The sequence below is a fragment of the Leguminivora glycinivorella genome, chromosome 9 (genome assembly GCF_023078275.1).
Source record: "Leguminivora glycinivorella isolate SPB_JAAS2020 chromosome 9, LegGlyc_1.1, whole genome shotgun sequence".
Taxonomy (NCBI): Eukaryota; Metazoa; Arthropoda; class Insecta; order Lepidoptera; family Tortricidae; genus Leguminivora; species Leguminivora glycinivorella.
The window spans coordinates 14,888,930-14,905,574 of NC_062979.1; the positions used below are offsets into that span (position 1 = coordinate 14,888,930).

A 16,645-nucleotide genomic window follows, 5' to 3' on the forward strand; every position below is an offset into this window, starting at 1 on the left:
ATATACATATTGCAATCTCATTTCAAATTTCATCAAATCAGGCATAAAATAACAATTATATAAAATCGTATGTCTTTTGTCGCCAGGTTTGTAGAGCCCTTTACACTTCTTTCATTCATTCTTATCCCTTCCCTAGGTCTTCCGGTCCGACTGTCTTTTTTTAGTTCTTTCATTCCTATATTTCATTCACTTTCTTATCTGTGTCTGTAATGGCTGGCTATTTTGCGTGGTGGATTTTGTGATTTGTTTGATTGCATTTGTCGTTTTGTATTTTACGATCCATACCTGATTCACACATTATGAAGTCTAAAAAGCGACACCAATCATCATCAGAAGATTCAGAAGAATCCGAGGCTAGTGTGGAATCAAAGAGTTCGTCTGAGAGCGATAGTGAAGAATCCTCTGCGTCGGAACACCGGCACAAGAAAAAAAGAAAACGTGCTGACTCCTCAGATTCAGACAGTGATTCGGACGACCAGCGGCGTTCCAAGAAGCGGAAACATAAGAAAAAGAAGAAGAAACATGGCAAAAAGAAGAGGCGTTCTGAATCTCCCGAGGAAAGTCAATCAGTTGAAGAAGTTTCTTCGGTCAGCGAAGGTGAAATCTCTCCTAAAAAAAAGAGAAAACATAAGCACAAGCATAAGCATTCTAAGCGAGCGCGCAGCTCCTCGGCTAGTGTTATAATCGGTAAGTAAACTTATACGATATTTGTTTAATTGAAAATAGATATCTAACAATTTATTAACATATTGTAATATCTGACTGTCACAGAAGAAGAAGAACCAACGGAACGACGCCTGCATAGCGTCGTTAAGGAGCGTCGTGAATCGTCTGAAGAACGCGGGCAGCCTCATACCTATTATCCGTAAGTTAATTTCTAACTTTCTATCATACTTAGACACATAATATATTATGTTACTCTGGAAGTTTAGATTAATGTAATAGTCTTGAGCTAAAAACATATTGATGTTATCAGTTTCATAGATTAGGGTTTTCTTATCTTTATGGGTTTATAACAAAACTGAAACCTCTTGTAGGCGAGACTATCATCAATCAACAGCAGAAAGTGTTGAAAGGGATCGGGAAGTCCAGCGGTTTTATCGGGGCTCCAGCAAGGAGCGCAGATACCAGGAGCACTACCGCTATCCCCATGACCGCAATGACAGGTAGATCTAGGGATATTCACAAACTGTCATCCTCATTTCATTAGTGTGCTTTCTGCTGATAATTTTCCATATCTGAGTATCCTGTAACTTATCCTGTTCTGCCTTTTTAGTGAAAGAGGTCATTTAATTATATTTCCAGAGGTAACTATTTATTTATTAGTTTTAATCTTTATAGCACATATAGATATTTTCATCTTTGTGTTGGTTCTCATTTTGCTAAAAGTATAATGACACTGGCATTCGGTAAACATTGTGTTATTATTAATTATATTGATGCATTTTATTTCTTATCATATTTTTTTATTTATTTATCCATTTATGTGGGTTTAAGTTGTAAGTTATGCAAGTAATACTTACTAGGGAGTCACAACGCTTTATCAATTTCTACCATAATCATTGTGAAAACCATATTTCATTTTGAAAATGTTCATGGGTTTTTTGAGGGTTTTCTGTTCAAAATTATCTACATCTATCATCTAAATTAGCTACATTAGGTATATTGGGCCCAATAGTGGTGTCTTAAACTACCATAGAACTAATGTTACCTACGGATTTTCTAAGGTAATTCTATTTGGTGTAGTTTTCATCCCTAGAAATCATATGAAAACTCATTAATTCAAACTTTTAGTGCCAATTTTTCTTGCAAAGTTATAGTTGGCTTGTATTGTAGTGGGTATATTAATTTCAATAAAACTAACATAATACTTAATGGTACTGTTACCTTGAAGTACACAACATTTCAATAAAAAGGAGGATTTCACAAAATATAAGTTAGCATAAAAATGTGACATCACCTTTAGTACAGTTATATCAGATTAAGTACACCATAAAATGTTTTTATTTTTTTAACCCATTCAAATGTTTGCTTACATTCAATTGTCAAAACAAAATGTTTATTTTCAACTATCAATTAGCTCATTCACAATGTCAAACATCGAGAGTTTATTTGTAAACTCATTGCAGATTCCAATATGACAAATATAAAAATAATGAGATATATGACCACAGTTTTTCCAATGAGGAGGAATACAGTCAAAGGCAGAGACATTATGATGAATATAAAAGGTACTTTGACTATACCAAATATTCTGTGTTGTAAAGTATAAATGTTCTTTAGTACTTTGGCATCCACTGCATTGAGTAGATCTTTTAGGTACAAAAAATGAGCTAAAGAACACAAGTTCTCTGGAGGAGTGCATTTCAAGTTTTTTTTTATTTCATTTGCTATTTGTTTCAAACTACCACATTATCTATCTTATAAATGTTATGTACTTAATTGTATTTCTCTCTATATTTGTGAGATGTATGTAACCTGTTAAACCTGTAGTTACAGGTTGGTAGAGTCTGTTTTGAAAGAAAAGACTTGTGAAATCTATGGGGTCTAATACATTCCATGACTCTTCTCATTCCGAACAGACTCTATTCCATTGACTAGCCTGATAGTCCAGGAATAGTGTCAATAAACTACCTCATTAGCCAAGTCCACACAAGGCAAGGCACTTCGCGAGGCAATGTGTTCGCGCGGAAAATGTTCAATGTTAGATGCCTCGTGTAGCCCAGCTATTTAATATTAAATGTTTTGAGCAGGTTGTGCAAGATTGTCTGTAAATACAAATTTAAATTGAAGTATAATTTATAATCTTCTTGTTCGACGTACTGCTGTATGTTAGACATAATATATCCCAATTTGCACGCATTGACTTTCCGGGCAAACAGCTTCGATCTACAGGCCGTCTGAGAACAGTCCCCCGTCGCATGGCACTTTCAAGAAACAACCCTCGAGTCTTCGGCCCTACTTACTATGAGCACTTGCCTGCCGATCTGAGAAATGAGCCATGTGACGAAGCATTTAAGCGCAAATTGAGAAACCTTTTGTTAGATAACCCCCTGTACTCTGTAAATGAGTACATGGATTTGAATTTTTGATGACCAATGATATTAATTATACCTATATTTCTCTGTTTATAATATTTTCTTGCTTCGTGATAATTTCATAATATTGTAACTTAATTTATTAATTTTATTTAGCTTGGCATGTGTATTTTCTTTCTTTGTAAATGACGATCCTTATTGGGAGACACAATTATTTTTATTTGGAATCTATTATGTAATTTTTGACGATCATGATGAGAAGATACAACATAATTTTGACATGTAGCAAATTTATAGTGTAATTTTTATCATGAAATAAAGAAATATAATCTAATAGCATGTTGATACAAATAGTCTTTCCTGTGTAAAGATACCATTGGTTCAAGAATTCTGTGATCTAAACTATTAGGATAACTGTAGCTATTACAGAGCCGACAGACTTTACCCATTAAAATGTTTTAGGAACCAAAGGTATGAAGAGCATAGGTCTCCAGTAGAAGAATACCACAAACGCCCCAGAGAGGATAATTACCATTCCAGGGAGGATCCTAGAGGTAATATTAAGTAAATACTAAAAAAAATTTTAATATTATTAAATTGAACATCAAGTAGATAATTGATGTAAAGCATAATAAAATTTATTACATTTTTTTTTTCTTGTCTTTTTAGGATTCAACCGTTACAATCAATATGAGGACAGAAGGCCTAAGCGACCCGACTATGACAATGGCAGGGAATACAGAGAAAGGTACAATATAATATGCTGTTTATTTTTATGTTGTTCTTAATATACTTTTCGTTCAGTAATGTATTTAATGTATGATGTTCTCAGGAGACCGCCCCCCGAAGAGCGCTACCGCGAGAGAGAATATCCGGACAAGAGAGACAGGTTCAGAGAAGAGGGTTACGGCTCTGAAAGGTATGTGTTTATTATTTACCACAAAACTGTCTATCTCGGAATTATTACTCATTATTATATCGCATATGGTTAAAAATACAAAAACAAAATTTAATTAATCGATGTATTGAGTTCATGTTTTAAAATTGTGCCGTTTAAAGCACAGCATGAGTACGAACTTTCTGGTCAGTGTGTATTCGCGAAGTTAAATTACTATATTTGTTTTTACAGTGACATCTCTACAGAAAATTATAATGAATTAAATCAGAACATGTTGGTGTTGCAAAGATATTTTAATATTTGCACATTACACGATACATACTCTAGGCATGTGTGAGGTTGTTTATAGATTTGTTGACGCATATTTGATATGCTCTTGGACCAAGACGGATTGGAACAGATTTTTCAAACCCTTAGATATTCTGGAGACGAAGTCTGATTACGACTTAAATGCGCGGTTCAACTAGATATGATAACTAGTTGCGTTTATCTATCACCATGTCTAAGTCTTCCATTTACTTTGGAGTATATAATATACCTCGAGGACTCGTCAGTATAGCTCAATACTCTCTTTTGTATATAACATATGTAATAACAACGAAATACGAAGAATTTTGGATGGATTTTCAAATGAAACCATTTATTTCGTCATGCAAGAATTATGAAACAGAAAATTAAATAACATCTGATGAAAGCTGCAATGTAAATTGTTTGAAAACACTTTGTGTCAAGTTTTACAGAAGTTTAGACAGTATAAAGATTTATACATCCACATAACAATTTTCAGAATACACAAAGTGTAAAACTTAATAACTAAACCATGAACTCTGTATGGTTTTAGAAGAGAACTTTATTGAAAAAAAAAATAATCTAGACTTTATTACTCAGGATGCGTATTTAAGGAATAAAATAAAGTGCATGATTACAAGCACGAAATATTATCAAGGATGTTTAAACAAAGATAGCATTGATCGCAAGACCCAGGAGTGATACAATTTAATACAGCAGCTCTAAACAATGTAACGGAGGATGGATATTTTTGAAGTTCAAGAAAGAAATGGTTAAATGCCACTGAAACTGTTCAAACCCGAATATGATATTGCTGATTACAGCTGCACACTATTTTATCTGGAAACAAATTTAAAAATTGATTTATATTAATCTATTTATAGTGGGAAGAATTATTGTAAGATATAGCCAAAATATAAATAAAACCAGTGAGCATAAAACAAGAAAGACTGAGTATTTAGAAAAAGAAAAATAGATAATAATTTTTAAATATAAGAAGCCTTTATAAATATATATTAACTAATATATCTCCTCAATGCAGAATGGAATAATTGAAAAGCTGCTGATTGATTAAAGACAACTCTGACTTATATTGGATATGTTTGGAATGACAGTATAAATATAGAAGACCCTGGGCTCCCAAGCATTAGCTGAGGATGCTAGCGGGATGTTGAGAAAAAAACAAAATAGAGAAATAGTGGATTAACTCAGATTATGAGTGATTTCTCAATAGCTGAAAATCCAAGACAGGATCACCAGAGTAGGTATATCATCGTCAAATCGGGATTGTTATTGGGAGTCACGGTAAGTCTATAGGAGTGCCTATTGCTTCTTGGAGTTGGTGAATTTTTGTTCTTTATGTTACGGACAATATAAGATAATGCTGACTTGTTACTGAGAATAATTTGAAGTCTGGGCTCTTGATTCCCAAATAACCATAATTCATAGTTTATAAAGAGTTTTACTTATACCCCTTACCAAAAATTAAGATGATCTAATATTTAGTGAAAAACATAACATACTCGTGTTTATCAGAATATTCCTACTTTTAACTCTTTTTTTCCAGCCATAATACAATTAATGCACCATATATGTACCCATAACTAGCAATCCTATTTAAAATTCACATTAGATTGTACTTTGTACTCTCAAAAATTACCTATTTTCAAACATCAAACCTCGATTGATTTGGAGTATTTTTTGCAACTTTGGGAAAATGTTGTAGATTGTTATGGCCTGAAAAAGTGTTAAATCAAAGATCACTTTGATTCTTGGTTACAATATGTCTGGATATACCCGAAGTCATTTATAAATGATTTGGTTATAATTAGGTACTGAGCTATTATTTTAATGAGTGAACTGCCTTGCAACCTTTATTCAGCATTTTGGATTCCTTGCATTTGTAAGTCTTTGATATAGGAGAATACTAAAAATCTACACTTTAATTACTAGTAATACCGGAAAATCGTCTGGATATTCGTTTTTGCATACATTGTGGATGGTTATTTTGTAATTATACTGATATTAGTTAATTATTCCAGTCTCACATGGCATAGTTAAGAAACCTTCAGAAATAATTAGTCATAGGGCTTACGGAAAAAAACTGCATTTTATGCAGAAAGCAAGCCACTTTGCACAGTGATACTAGGGACCAATACAAATGATTTCATCCGAGGAAACACGATTTTCATCCACTAGAATTCAAAATGGCGGACATTTTCCAAAATGGCGGCCGCATATTTTTAAAAATTTATAGAATCATAACGGCTGCACCGATTTTGATGGTTGTGGTGTCTATCAGTTTGTATTGAAGAGTTTATTAATATAAAAAATTAAAGTCACAAATACAATTAAGATGGCGGCCGAATAATAAGAAAAATATGAAATTTTCAAACTTTTTTTTTTCATTCTCGTGAAATTTACCAATAAATTTTATATGACATGGCTGCATTTTTATGTATTTAAATTAAACCTGATAATAGTATCTACGTTATAAAATAAAAATCATGAAAATCCGTTGAGTAGTTTTTGAACTATACCTATTTCAAATGGAGCGCGCGGATTTAAATGACGTTTTTGCACGTGATGTAAAAAAATTTGGAATCATAACGGCTGCAGCGATTTAAATGGTTGGAGTGGCTATCAGTTTGTATTAAAACATTTATTCATACAAAAATGAAAAATCATTAAAAAAGTTAAAGATGGCGGCCGAATAATAAGAAAAAAATGAAATTTTCAATTTTTTTTATTCCCACGATTTTTACGAATAGTTTTTCTACGATATGGTCACATTTTTATTTATTAAAATAAAATCTGATAGTATCATCTGCAAAATAAAACAAAAAACATTAAAATCCGTTCAGTAGTTTTTGAACTATACGCATTGCAAATGAAGCGCGCGGGTTTGAAAGACGTCTTTGCACTTGATGTGATGCATCGTATCGTTTGGTACCGCTATACACGCAAGACTGATTATTTATTGTGATCACAACTTACTATATTACTATTCAGAATCAATGTTTTTAGTATTTATATACATTATTAGTTTTTTATTCCGAGTTTAGGTATATTTAGATAACCGCCGTAAATTTTGATGGTCATAATTTTTATTTTAATACCTAAAAGAACTTAAATGCACATAACATAACATTTGTATTAATAGCAATTGTCCTTTCCGAGGACTCCAGAGATAATTTTCGACAACTTCTGTAGGGGGCTACAGAAATATCTATGTATAAAATAACTTATTTTCTGCTTCTCGTCTACTTAATCTACGTTTCAAGATGGTCTGCTTGTTATACGACAAGGAGCGAATGTTTTTGTAGTGCTGACGATGTTGGTGGGATGCTGGTTATTAATTTTGGTTAGAAACAGTGCCTTGCGCAAGTTGCGCACCAAGTTCACCGATAAATGTGGAGTCTACGGATCATATATAGGCCGCAGGTGAACTTTTCAAGCTTGGCCATTATTCCTCCAGGAAGACACTGACAACCAACAAGGCTTTTTCCAGAAACTGTAGCCTGTTGATGTTATTAGTGTGGTGAATTTTTTTTCTAAACAATTTTCTTCCTCAGAGAACATTTGCTCTGCTATTTCAGGGTAAACCATAGGAACATAACCGGAAGAAGCCGATAGCCTCATTGTACCTCGCGCAAAAGATATGGCGGAACAGGGACTCACGCGTATCATCAGATCTTCCGATACAGATGTCTTGGTATTTAAATAAAAACTATTGAAATCTGAAGTACGGGTGAAGGATAGACGTAAAGTCAGTGACCAGATTAGGGTTTGGACCTAGCTTAGAGCCTCGAAAGGTCTTGACCTCATGGAGAGGCCTCGAGTGAGTTCAGGGTGGTAAACTCCACGCTTGCTCACTAAAATATGTGTTAAGAACGGTCCCAATTTGGCATTTAAGCATGGGATCTATGGAGCTATAATAATTATATTGGGAAATTTCCAAGTCTTGTCTAGTATATTTTCTTAATATTTCAAATGAGAATAACCTGCCAGAGTATAAGTTATAAAATAGCCAACACTTTGGATCAGATCTTCCGATACAGATGTCTTGGTATTTAAATAAAAACTATTGAAATCTGAAGTACGGGTGAAGGATAGACGTAAAGTCAGTGACCAGATTAGGGTTTGGACCTAGCTTAGAGCCTCGAAAGGTCTTGGCCTCATGGAGAGGCCTCGAGTGAGTTCAGGGTGGTAAACTCCACGCTTGCTCACTAAAATATGTGTTAAGAACGGTCCCAATTTGGCATTTAAGCATGGGATCTATGGAGCTATAATAATTATATTGGGAAATTTCCAAGTCTTGTCTAGTATATTTTCTTAATATTTCAAATGAGAATAACCTGCCAGAGTATAAGTTATAAAATAGCCAACACTTTGGATCCTGGAAGACCGACTGCTCTTCGTGGTTTTTACGCCTTTACGTCTGACACCACTTCTTTTTTCAATACAAAAGGAAAAAATCATGTTCTAAAACATTGTTTGCACGCCCTGAAGTTATACCAGCTTTGATAGAAACATCGCAGTAACTACAAAGTCTTCCTGGAGGAATAATCGCCATGCTTGAAAAGTTCACCTGAACTTGGTGAGCAAGAAACTGTTTACCACCAAAAATAAATTAGTAACCAACATCGGCACTTGCGCTCCGTGTCGTAACAACGCCCCATATTCTGGATATTACTTCTGTGCTTATGCCATCATCCTGGGGTTGGAAGACGTACAATGATTAGTTGGGTACTGCAGTGGTCTGAAAACAGGGAGATATGGTATGAATGGGTATAACTTGGTCAATTGCGGTTGTGAAAAAGGCTGCGAAACAATACGCTGTACGTGTTGTCGCTCTACCCTGCGCAATGTAACATTTGCAAAGGCAGCTGCCGAAATAAAAAGTATTTTGCAAAAATGATATTATTAATTATTATTTATTATTTTGTATAACTTTTATCTTTCAGTATAAGCTAGACGAGAAGCTAAAAATAAGTTTTGTATTAATATATGTTTCCGTAGCCCCCTACAGAAGTTGGCGGAGATTATCGAAGTATTCGAAGTGATACAAATGTTATGTGTACCTATTTAAGTTCTTTTACGTATTAAAATAAAAATTATGACATCAAAGTTTACGGGGGTTATCTAAATATACCTAAACTCGGAATAAAAAACTAATAATGTATATAAATACTAAAAACATTGATTCTGAATAGTAATATAGTAAATTGTGACCACAATAAATAGTCTTGCGTGTATAGCGGTACCAAACGATACGATGCATAATCACATCAAGTGCAAAGACGTCTTTCAAACCCGCGCGCTTCATTTGCAATGCGTATAGTTCAAAAACTACTGAACGGATTTTAATGTTTTTTTGTTTTATTTTGCAGATGATATTATCAGATTTTATTTCAATAAATAAAAATGTGACCACATCGTAGAAAAACTATTCGTAAATTTCGTGAGAATAAAAATAAAATTGAAAATTTCATATTTTTCTTATTATTCGGCCGCCATCTTTAATTTTTTAAATGATTTTAAATTTTATATGAATAAATATTTTAATACAAACTGATAGTCACCCCAACCATTAAAATCGGTGCAGCCGTTATGATTCCAATTTTTTTTACATCACGTGCAAAAACGTCTTTCAAATCCGCGCGCTCCATTTGAAATGGGTATAGTTCAAAAACTACTCAACGGATTTTCATGAGTTTTACTTTATTATGTAGATAATATCATCAGGTTTAATTTAAATACATAAAAATGCGGCCATGTCATAGAAAATTTATTGGTAAATTTCACGAGAATGATGAAGTTTGAAAATTTCATATTTTCCCTATTATTAGGCCGCCATCTTAATTTTATTAATGATTTTAATTTTTTATATTAATAAACTCTTCAATACGAACTGATAGACACCCCAACTATCAAAATCAGTGCAGCCGTTATGATTCTAAAAATTTTTAAAAATATGCGGCCGCCATTTTGGAAAGTGTCCGCCATTTTGAATTCTAGTGGATGAAAATCGTGTTTCCTCGGATGAAATCATTTGTATTGGTCCCTAGTATCACTGTGCAAAGTGGCTTGCTTTCTGCATAAAGTGCAGCTTTTGACCATAATTTCGCCGTAAGCCCTATGACTAAATTGTATGATCCTTGAAGATATATTATGGATGTGTCTAATAACTTATTTACATATTCAGAATTTTTTAAGCCTCCTGCCTTATGATATACCTATATGAATAGTACTTATAGGTATTATTACAGACAAAATGAGGATTGTGGCATGTCGCCTTTCCTATACTTCTCATAGGTCTTTGAAAAATAGTATAGAAAACCCCCAGAACTGAAAGTCTTCACAGTTTTGCGACACACAAGTCACCGAGATATGTTACACCCCTGTATGTTGTGTTGTCTCATCGCGATGGTGAGAGCAGTAGTCTCATGAGTCCGTTTGACCGCAGGCCGCGCGACGGACGCCGCGACCGACCGTTCCGGCCTGAGCAGAAGCCCTTCCCGCCGCACCACAGGTATGTTCCAACAGCTAAATTATCTACTTTAACAGATAGATACACTGAAGGGCAACTTGCACCAACGAAAATGGAGTGTTAACCCGAGGGTTATGGAATTTGACAGATGACAGCCCAGTAACCCTGAGTTTAGTGGTTGGTTGAAATTGTTTATTAAGACAACAGCAGGAGATCGGTTAGTTAAGGCGAAACAAAATATTCCTTTTCTATACTTTGTTAAGAACCTAGGCGAATTAGATGAACTTGAAATTTGTTCTTGTTAGCAGGAATTGGTTTACCACCACTTTTTAAAGCCGCAAAAAAAATCAAAGTACCGCTTTATAATTCAATTAAGATCTAAGCCGATAAACATCAAACTCTTACACTTTTATACCGGACCTACCAGGGCACTTAGAACCCTCCTGCCTTTTTTATTTTCTACTTTCCAAACTTATATACTTTTGTCCAATAGGGAGCAGTCAAGAAGCCCAGACCCGCGTTACAAGAGCCAAGAGCGGCGCCGGCTCGAGGAGCGCAGCAAGTCCGGGCCCCGCGAGGACCGGGAGGAGCGCCCGCGCGAGCGCCCGCCGACTCCAAACCCCCCAGGGATAGGAAGACCAGGTACCAAAGTGTTTATAGCTCTCAAGACCCCAAAACAGCAGCAAGAAGTCTCATCACAAGAGAGCCAAAAGCGCCAGCTGCCTGAAGACAAGTGCTAGAAGCTAAGTGTGGGCAACGTGAGGACAGAGAGGAACGTCCGCGCGAGCGACCCGCCGACTCCAAACCCCCAGGGATAGGAAGACCAGGTACCAAAGTGTTTATAGCTCTCAAGACCCCCAAAACAGCAGCAAGAAGTCTCATCACAAGAGAGCCAAAAGCGCCAGCTGCCTGAAGACAAGTGCTAGAAGCTAAGTGTGGGCAACGTGAGGACAGAGAGGAACGTCCGCGCGAGCGACCCGCCGACTCCAAACCACCCAGCGATAGGAATAGTAGGTATTACATCTTTTCAGCCAATCAGCGAGCAGAGATCCCGAAGCCTAAGTGTAAGGCCTGAGTGCACGTTCATATTATAGCTGTACTATTGAGATTATCATAAGGCCACCCTAAAGGTAAGTGTGTTACGCCCAGTATGGTGCTCGGGATTTCATGCCTTCTTTTGTTAGTGGCATAAAAGTTATTTTTACCATTGCAATACCTTGAATTCAGCACATAGCGCCAAGATCGCTTATAGATAAGTGTTATGGCGGTACCGCGGTCAATGTAATTTTCATACTTCGATAAGAATTTATTACTTTACATTTACATACTTTTATGTTATTTTTTATGACAAGTAATTCAAAATATAATTAAAAAATGCACTTAGTAACATATCAAAGCATTGTAATTATCTTTTGTTTACGACCTATCTAAAATATACTCATTTTATTCCTACTTCCGATTCAGCAGCTGACTGTATTGTCAGGCCTTGAAATAACTACATATACGCCTACATTGTATATTACTGACTCTGTAACTGTGTCTCTTTTGTTTCCTTTATGTACAATAAAGCTTATACATACATACATACATTCATAACATAAGTATTCAGTAGTGCGAAACAGACGATTAATATCAATAATTCTACTTGCAGATTCACAAACGTCGACGAAAAGGATTACAGCTGGGGCAAAACAGAAGCGGGCAAGGAAGCGGCCGCGCCCGGAGACAAGGAGAAACCGAACTTCGGTCTGTCGGGCAAACTCACGGCCGAGGCCAACACCGTCAACGGGGTCGTCATCAAGTACTCCGAGCCTGATGACGCCAAGCAGCCAAAGAGGCGGTGGAGGTGAGCTCCTCATAATTTTATGCTCGAGACTATACTGTAATCCCTTGAGGAAACCTCTGCAGTGACATTCCACAATCGGAATGTCTGCGAGAAGCGGGACAGCTTTACCGACAGCGTACGGTGTGGTCACATGGTATCATCATCCTCCTTGCGTTATCCCGGCACGGCTCATGGGAACCTGGGGTCCGCTTTAAGTAATCCCAAGATTTGGCGTAGGCACTAGTTTTTACGAAAGCGACTGCCATCTGACCTTCCAACCCGAAGGGTAAACTAGACCTTATTGCAATTAGTCCGGTTTCCTCACGATGTTTTCCTTCCTTTACCGAAAAGCGACTGGCAAATATCAAATGACATTTCGCACATAAAGTATGGTATGTGGGCTATAATTTTGAAGTGTGTTTCTATGCCGACTAAAGAGGTCGAAGTAGCAAGTTCGCAGGAAGAAACTCTAAAAACTTCTAGATTCTAAGGCGTGAGGGCGGACAGAGTGGTCATGTCATGTGCTATGTGGGTTATAATGATGATGTATTTCTATAAATTGTGTGAGAGCGTAGGTGGTGTGAAAACGTAACAGACAGATAGACACACTCTCATATTCATATTATTAGTACGGATTTTGTGACATAACCTATCTGTATCAATTTATTCCAGATTCTATCCCTTCAAAGGCGACAAGGCTCTCCCGATCCTATACATCCACCGGCAGTCGGCCTTCCTGATCGGGCGCGACAAGAAAGTAGTAGACATCGCGCTGGAGCACCCCTCCATCAGCAAGCAGCACGCCGCGCTGCAGTACCGCTGCACGCCCTTCACGCGCGCCGACGGCTCGCAGGGCCGCCGCGTGAGGCCCTACGTCATAGACCTGGGTACGTTACAACTCTATAACAACAACATTTGAACTATTATATCTCTTGAAGCAGTGTAATAACTACTTTCAAAATACCTGAATCTGTTTCGTGGAGTCGCATTTCTTTCTTCTTTACTGTTAAGGCTTCGTGCATCATCATCATCAGCCTATCGCAGTCCCGGCAGTCCACTGCTGGACATAGGCCTCCCCAATTTCACGCCACCGTTTCCGATTTTCGGCTGCTCGGCTTCGTGCAGGCGCTTTCAATTACATCTACACAACTGTGTAACAAAGTGTGAACAAATACCTGATCACGGCTCTAATACTATGATTACATACAAATTTTTTGTTCGTCTAACCATGTAGATATAATTGACCACGACTGTGAATACACTTTTTTTTTTTTTTTTTTTTTTTTTTTAATTACCCACACCATTCATTTCTAAAATTATTCCCCCAGAGTCCGCAAACGGCACATTCGTGAACAACAAGAAGATCGAACCGCGTCGCTACATCGAGCTCCTAGAACGCGACGTGGTCAAGTTCGGTTTCTCTGCACGCGAGTACGTTCTACTCCACGAGAACAGCAAGGACGATGCCCAAGATGACGACAACCAGGAGCCCGCGGGAGTCACCACTACTGACCAGATCAAGAGGGAGAAACGCGTCAAGCAAGAAGTGGTCGAGGACGGGGAATAAGGTTATGTTTTATGTTAGTGCCTGTCATATTATACACAATACAATGAAAAGTACATGCTACACCACGAAAATAACAGAGATGACGCGCAAGATGACGATAACCAGGAGCCTGTGGCAGTCATCACTACTGACCAGATCAAGAGAGAGAAACGCGTCAAGCAGGAGGTGGTCGCGGATGGAGAACAAGGTTATGATTTATATTACTGTCTCTCTTACACAATATAGTGAATAGTACATGCTACCCCAAGAATACAGTAAAAATGACGCGCGAGACGATAACCGGGAGCCCGCGAAAGTCACCACTATAGGAGATGGTTCAGGACGCAGAATAAGATTAGATTATGTTTATTGTTACTACCATACACGTAAAATGAAACTTAGTACGGCTACATTAGCTAAGATGTGAATCTAACGAGAAATGTGAAACGCGGAATTTATGTCCTAAATCTAATTTGACGTGTTTCATTTGTCAAAATGTTTAAGATTGCTATCAAATAGTTTTACTACCCTAATTCTTATTTTTTCGCAAAATTTCTTTGAAACCATAATTATATGCGTTTTTCCAAAATGTTTACTATAGGTAAATTAGAATGAAGAGGCGTACAATTGGTTTTGAAAGAAAATACATATTGCCTTTGCTAAGGGTTTCACATCTTATAAGCATAACGTTTGAAGTTTAGTGTCATGACAATAGTGCGAGTGAATTAATGTTGATTATCATAAACCAGGGACATCTATTGTTTCCCCAGAAAAGAAAATAATTATACTTTCAAATGAATTGAATTTGACAAACCTATTTCTCTGTTATATAACTTATATAAATGTGCATATAATCTAATATTAATGATTCTTCAATACCACAAAGCCAGAAATTAAAAAAAAATCGACTGACTTCGTGGAATTTAATGTTATGCAGCTTCACTGCAGTTCGGATACCTTTTATCGAGCAGAAAGTGTTCAAGTAGCATACTTAATATGATTGTGCAAGGCATAAATGTAACTAAAACAACTTTCATAAAAAGAATACTATTTCGGAAAGTAGTGTACATACTTTATTTCTCACGGAATAACAACAGGTAGATATATTTTTCTCATTGCTGAAATTTTATGATTATATTTTTTAATTAGAGAATGTCCGTGATAAATAAAGATATTCTTTGTAGCTATATAACTGGATATTGTTAGAGTATTCCATGACGTTCTCTTAGGATAAAGCCTAACTGGTAATATCTCAATGGAAGGCTCTACGGTCCGGCGCAATAGTACCCACTAGTTAGATTTAAGAAAATCATAGGCGGTGCTGTAACAGTACGCCGCTCCTGTTATGTCTAGGAGCCTGTGACATTTCAATTAGTTCCATTATATTGTTATTTACCTACTGGTATTTGATGTACATATTTATTATGTATAACTACTATACCGTGGCCAACTTTAGGCTCTATTGTCGTTATATTTATCGTAATCATCATAAGTAAATTTTAAATAAAATAAACGTCTAGACGAATTACTGTTTTATTTTCATTACGGTGTACAAAGAAAACTTTGACATTTCGACGCATTCAATAGTTAGGAATGGCTTGGAAACTTATCATAAATGCATATTACATTCTAAACACCACATGAGTCCCATGCTTAAATAAACGTTGTCTTAAATTAATATGTACAACGAATAGACTATTTACAGCTTAACTAAATAAATAAATAACATTAAATACTACCACTAAAGCGTTCAGATCGGTGGAATAATGTACAGTAAGCAAAACTAATTTATTTACTGCATGCAATTTCTCATAGTTTACAAAGATTACATTTGCTGACTGTACACAAAAATAAAATGTCCTAATATCACAGTTCAAAAAGAAGTCTTGAAATGATCGTTAGAGTCTATCGCGTCCGGCCTCTCGCGAGTTAGCGCGTCGCACAGCGAAGCTCGTTTGACCAGACCGTTCCGCAGCGGAATTATAGTTGCGTTTGGAGGCCTAGTGTTGGCTCGCAGGGAATGCGTCCGGTATATCGGTGGCTTTATCAGTCTGTTGGGCGCGACGCCTATGATGCTGTGTCGAGTTGAGGGGATGTTGGGGAAAGGTGTCCTCGGTATTTCGTAGCCGTCGCACACGCCGGCGGAGTCGCTGTCGTACATGAGCTCGAGGTACTTCGGGGCGCGTTCGGGGAGTAAACGCGATGGCTCCATTTGGTGGTCAGCATCCTCATCTGTTGAACGAGTCAGGTGTTATTAGCACGAAATTATGTATCGCATAAAATGATTGATAGAGAAATAATATGGGAATCAATGAGTGATTGAATTTATGCACAATGTTAGCAATAGCGGTAATAAGGTTACTTATAATCTGTACTTATTCAGTGGGTAAGGTAGTTGTCCGGCCGGCGGCAATATGCAAACTATGCGAAGTATTTCATATAAAAACTTCTGGCGGATCATATAGCGAAATAGCGTACTTACGTGGAAATAAAATTCGCTTTCTCGCCACCGATAAGACAGCTAGCCAAGACTTATTAATAATGAAAATATGAATGC

At 36.6% G+C, this 16,645-nt stretch overlaps 3 protein-coding genes across 4 annotated transcripts in view; 2 read left to right on the forward strand and 1 right to left on the reverse strand.

Annotated features, from left to right (window-relative positions):
• Positions 1–183: 183 nt before the first annotated feature.
• Positions 184–11,281, forward strand: LOC125229720 (uncharacterized protein DDB_G0283697-like). Its single transcript, XM_048134640.1, has 9 exons — positions 184–687; positions 772–865; positions 1,038–1,166; positions 3,501–3,592; positions 3,708–3,786; positions 3,871–3,957; positions 4,168–5,529; positions 10,694–10,759; positions 11,211–11,281. The coding sequence occupies exons 1-7, from the start codon at positions 300–302 to the stop codon at positions 4,271–4,273; spliced, it is 975 nt and encodes a 324-aa protein (XP_047990597.1). The 5' UTR covers positions 184–299; the 3' UTR covers positions 4,274–5,529; positions 10,694–10,759; positions 11,211–11,281.
• On the forward strand, positions 10,618–15,613 carry LOC125229863 (smad nuclear interacting protein 1-like). The gene is made up of 5 exons (XM_048134800.1): positions 10,618–10,656; positions 11,211–11,359; positions 12,369–12,563; positions 13,215–13,429; positions 13,871–15,613. The coding sequence occupies exons 1-5, from the start codon at positions 10,618–10,620 to the stop codon at positions 14,107–14,109; spliced, it is 837 nt and encodes a 278-aa protein (XP_047990757.1). The 3' UTR covers positions 14,110–15,613.
• LOC125229705 (proto-oncogene tyrosine-protein kinase ROS) overlaps positions 15,606–16,645 on the reverse strand; it is a 56,425-nt gene continuing 55,385 nt past the window's right edge. For both annotated transcript variants that reach the window (XM_048134608.1, XM_048134609.1), the window contains one exon: positions 15,606–16,320. In XM_048134608.1, the coding sequence (XP_047990565.1) occupies positions 15,962–16,320 (359 nt within the window). In that variant the 3' untranslated portion in view covers positions 15,606–15,961. The remainder of the gene's footprint in view (positions 16,321–16,645) is intronic.

Coding starts and splice junctions, on each gene's coding strand:
- LOC125229720 (XM_048134640.1), top strand. CDS start 300: ATGAAGTCTAAAAAGCGACACCAATCATCATCAGAAGATTCAGAAGAA. Junction 3,593..3,707: donor TTCCAGGGAGGATCCTAGAG/GTAATATTAAGT, acceptor TTGTCTTTTTAG/GATTCAACCGTTACAATCAA. Junction 3,958..4,167: donor GAGGGTTACGGCTCTGAAAG/GTATGTGTTTAT, acceptor TTGTTTTTACAG/TGACATCTCTACAGAAAATT.
- LOC125229863 (XM_048134800.1), top strand. CDS start 10,618: ATGTTACACCCCTGTATGTTGTGTTGTCTCATCGCGATG. Junction 12,564..13,214: donor CAGCCAAAGAGGCGGTGGAG/GTGAGCTCCTCA, acceptor AATTTATTCCAG/ATTCTATCCCTTCAAAGGCG. Junction 13,430..13,870: donor GCCCTACGTCATAGACCTGG/GTACGTTACAAC, acceptor TTATTCCCCCAG/AGTCCGCAAACGGCACATTC.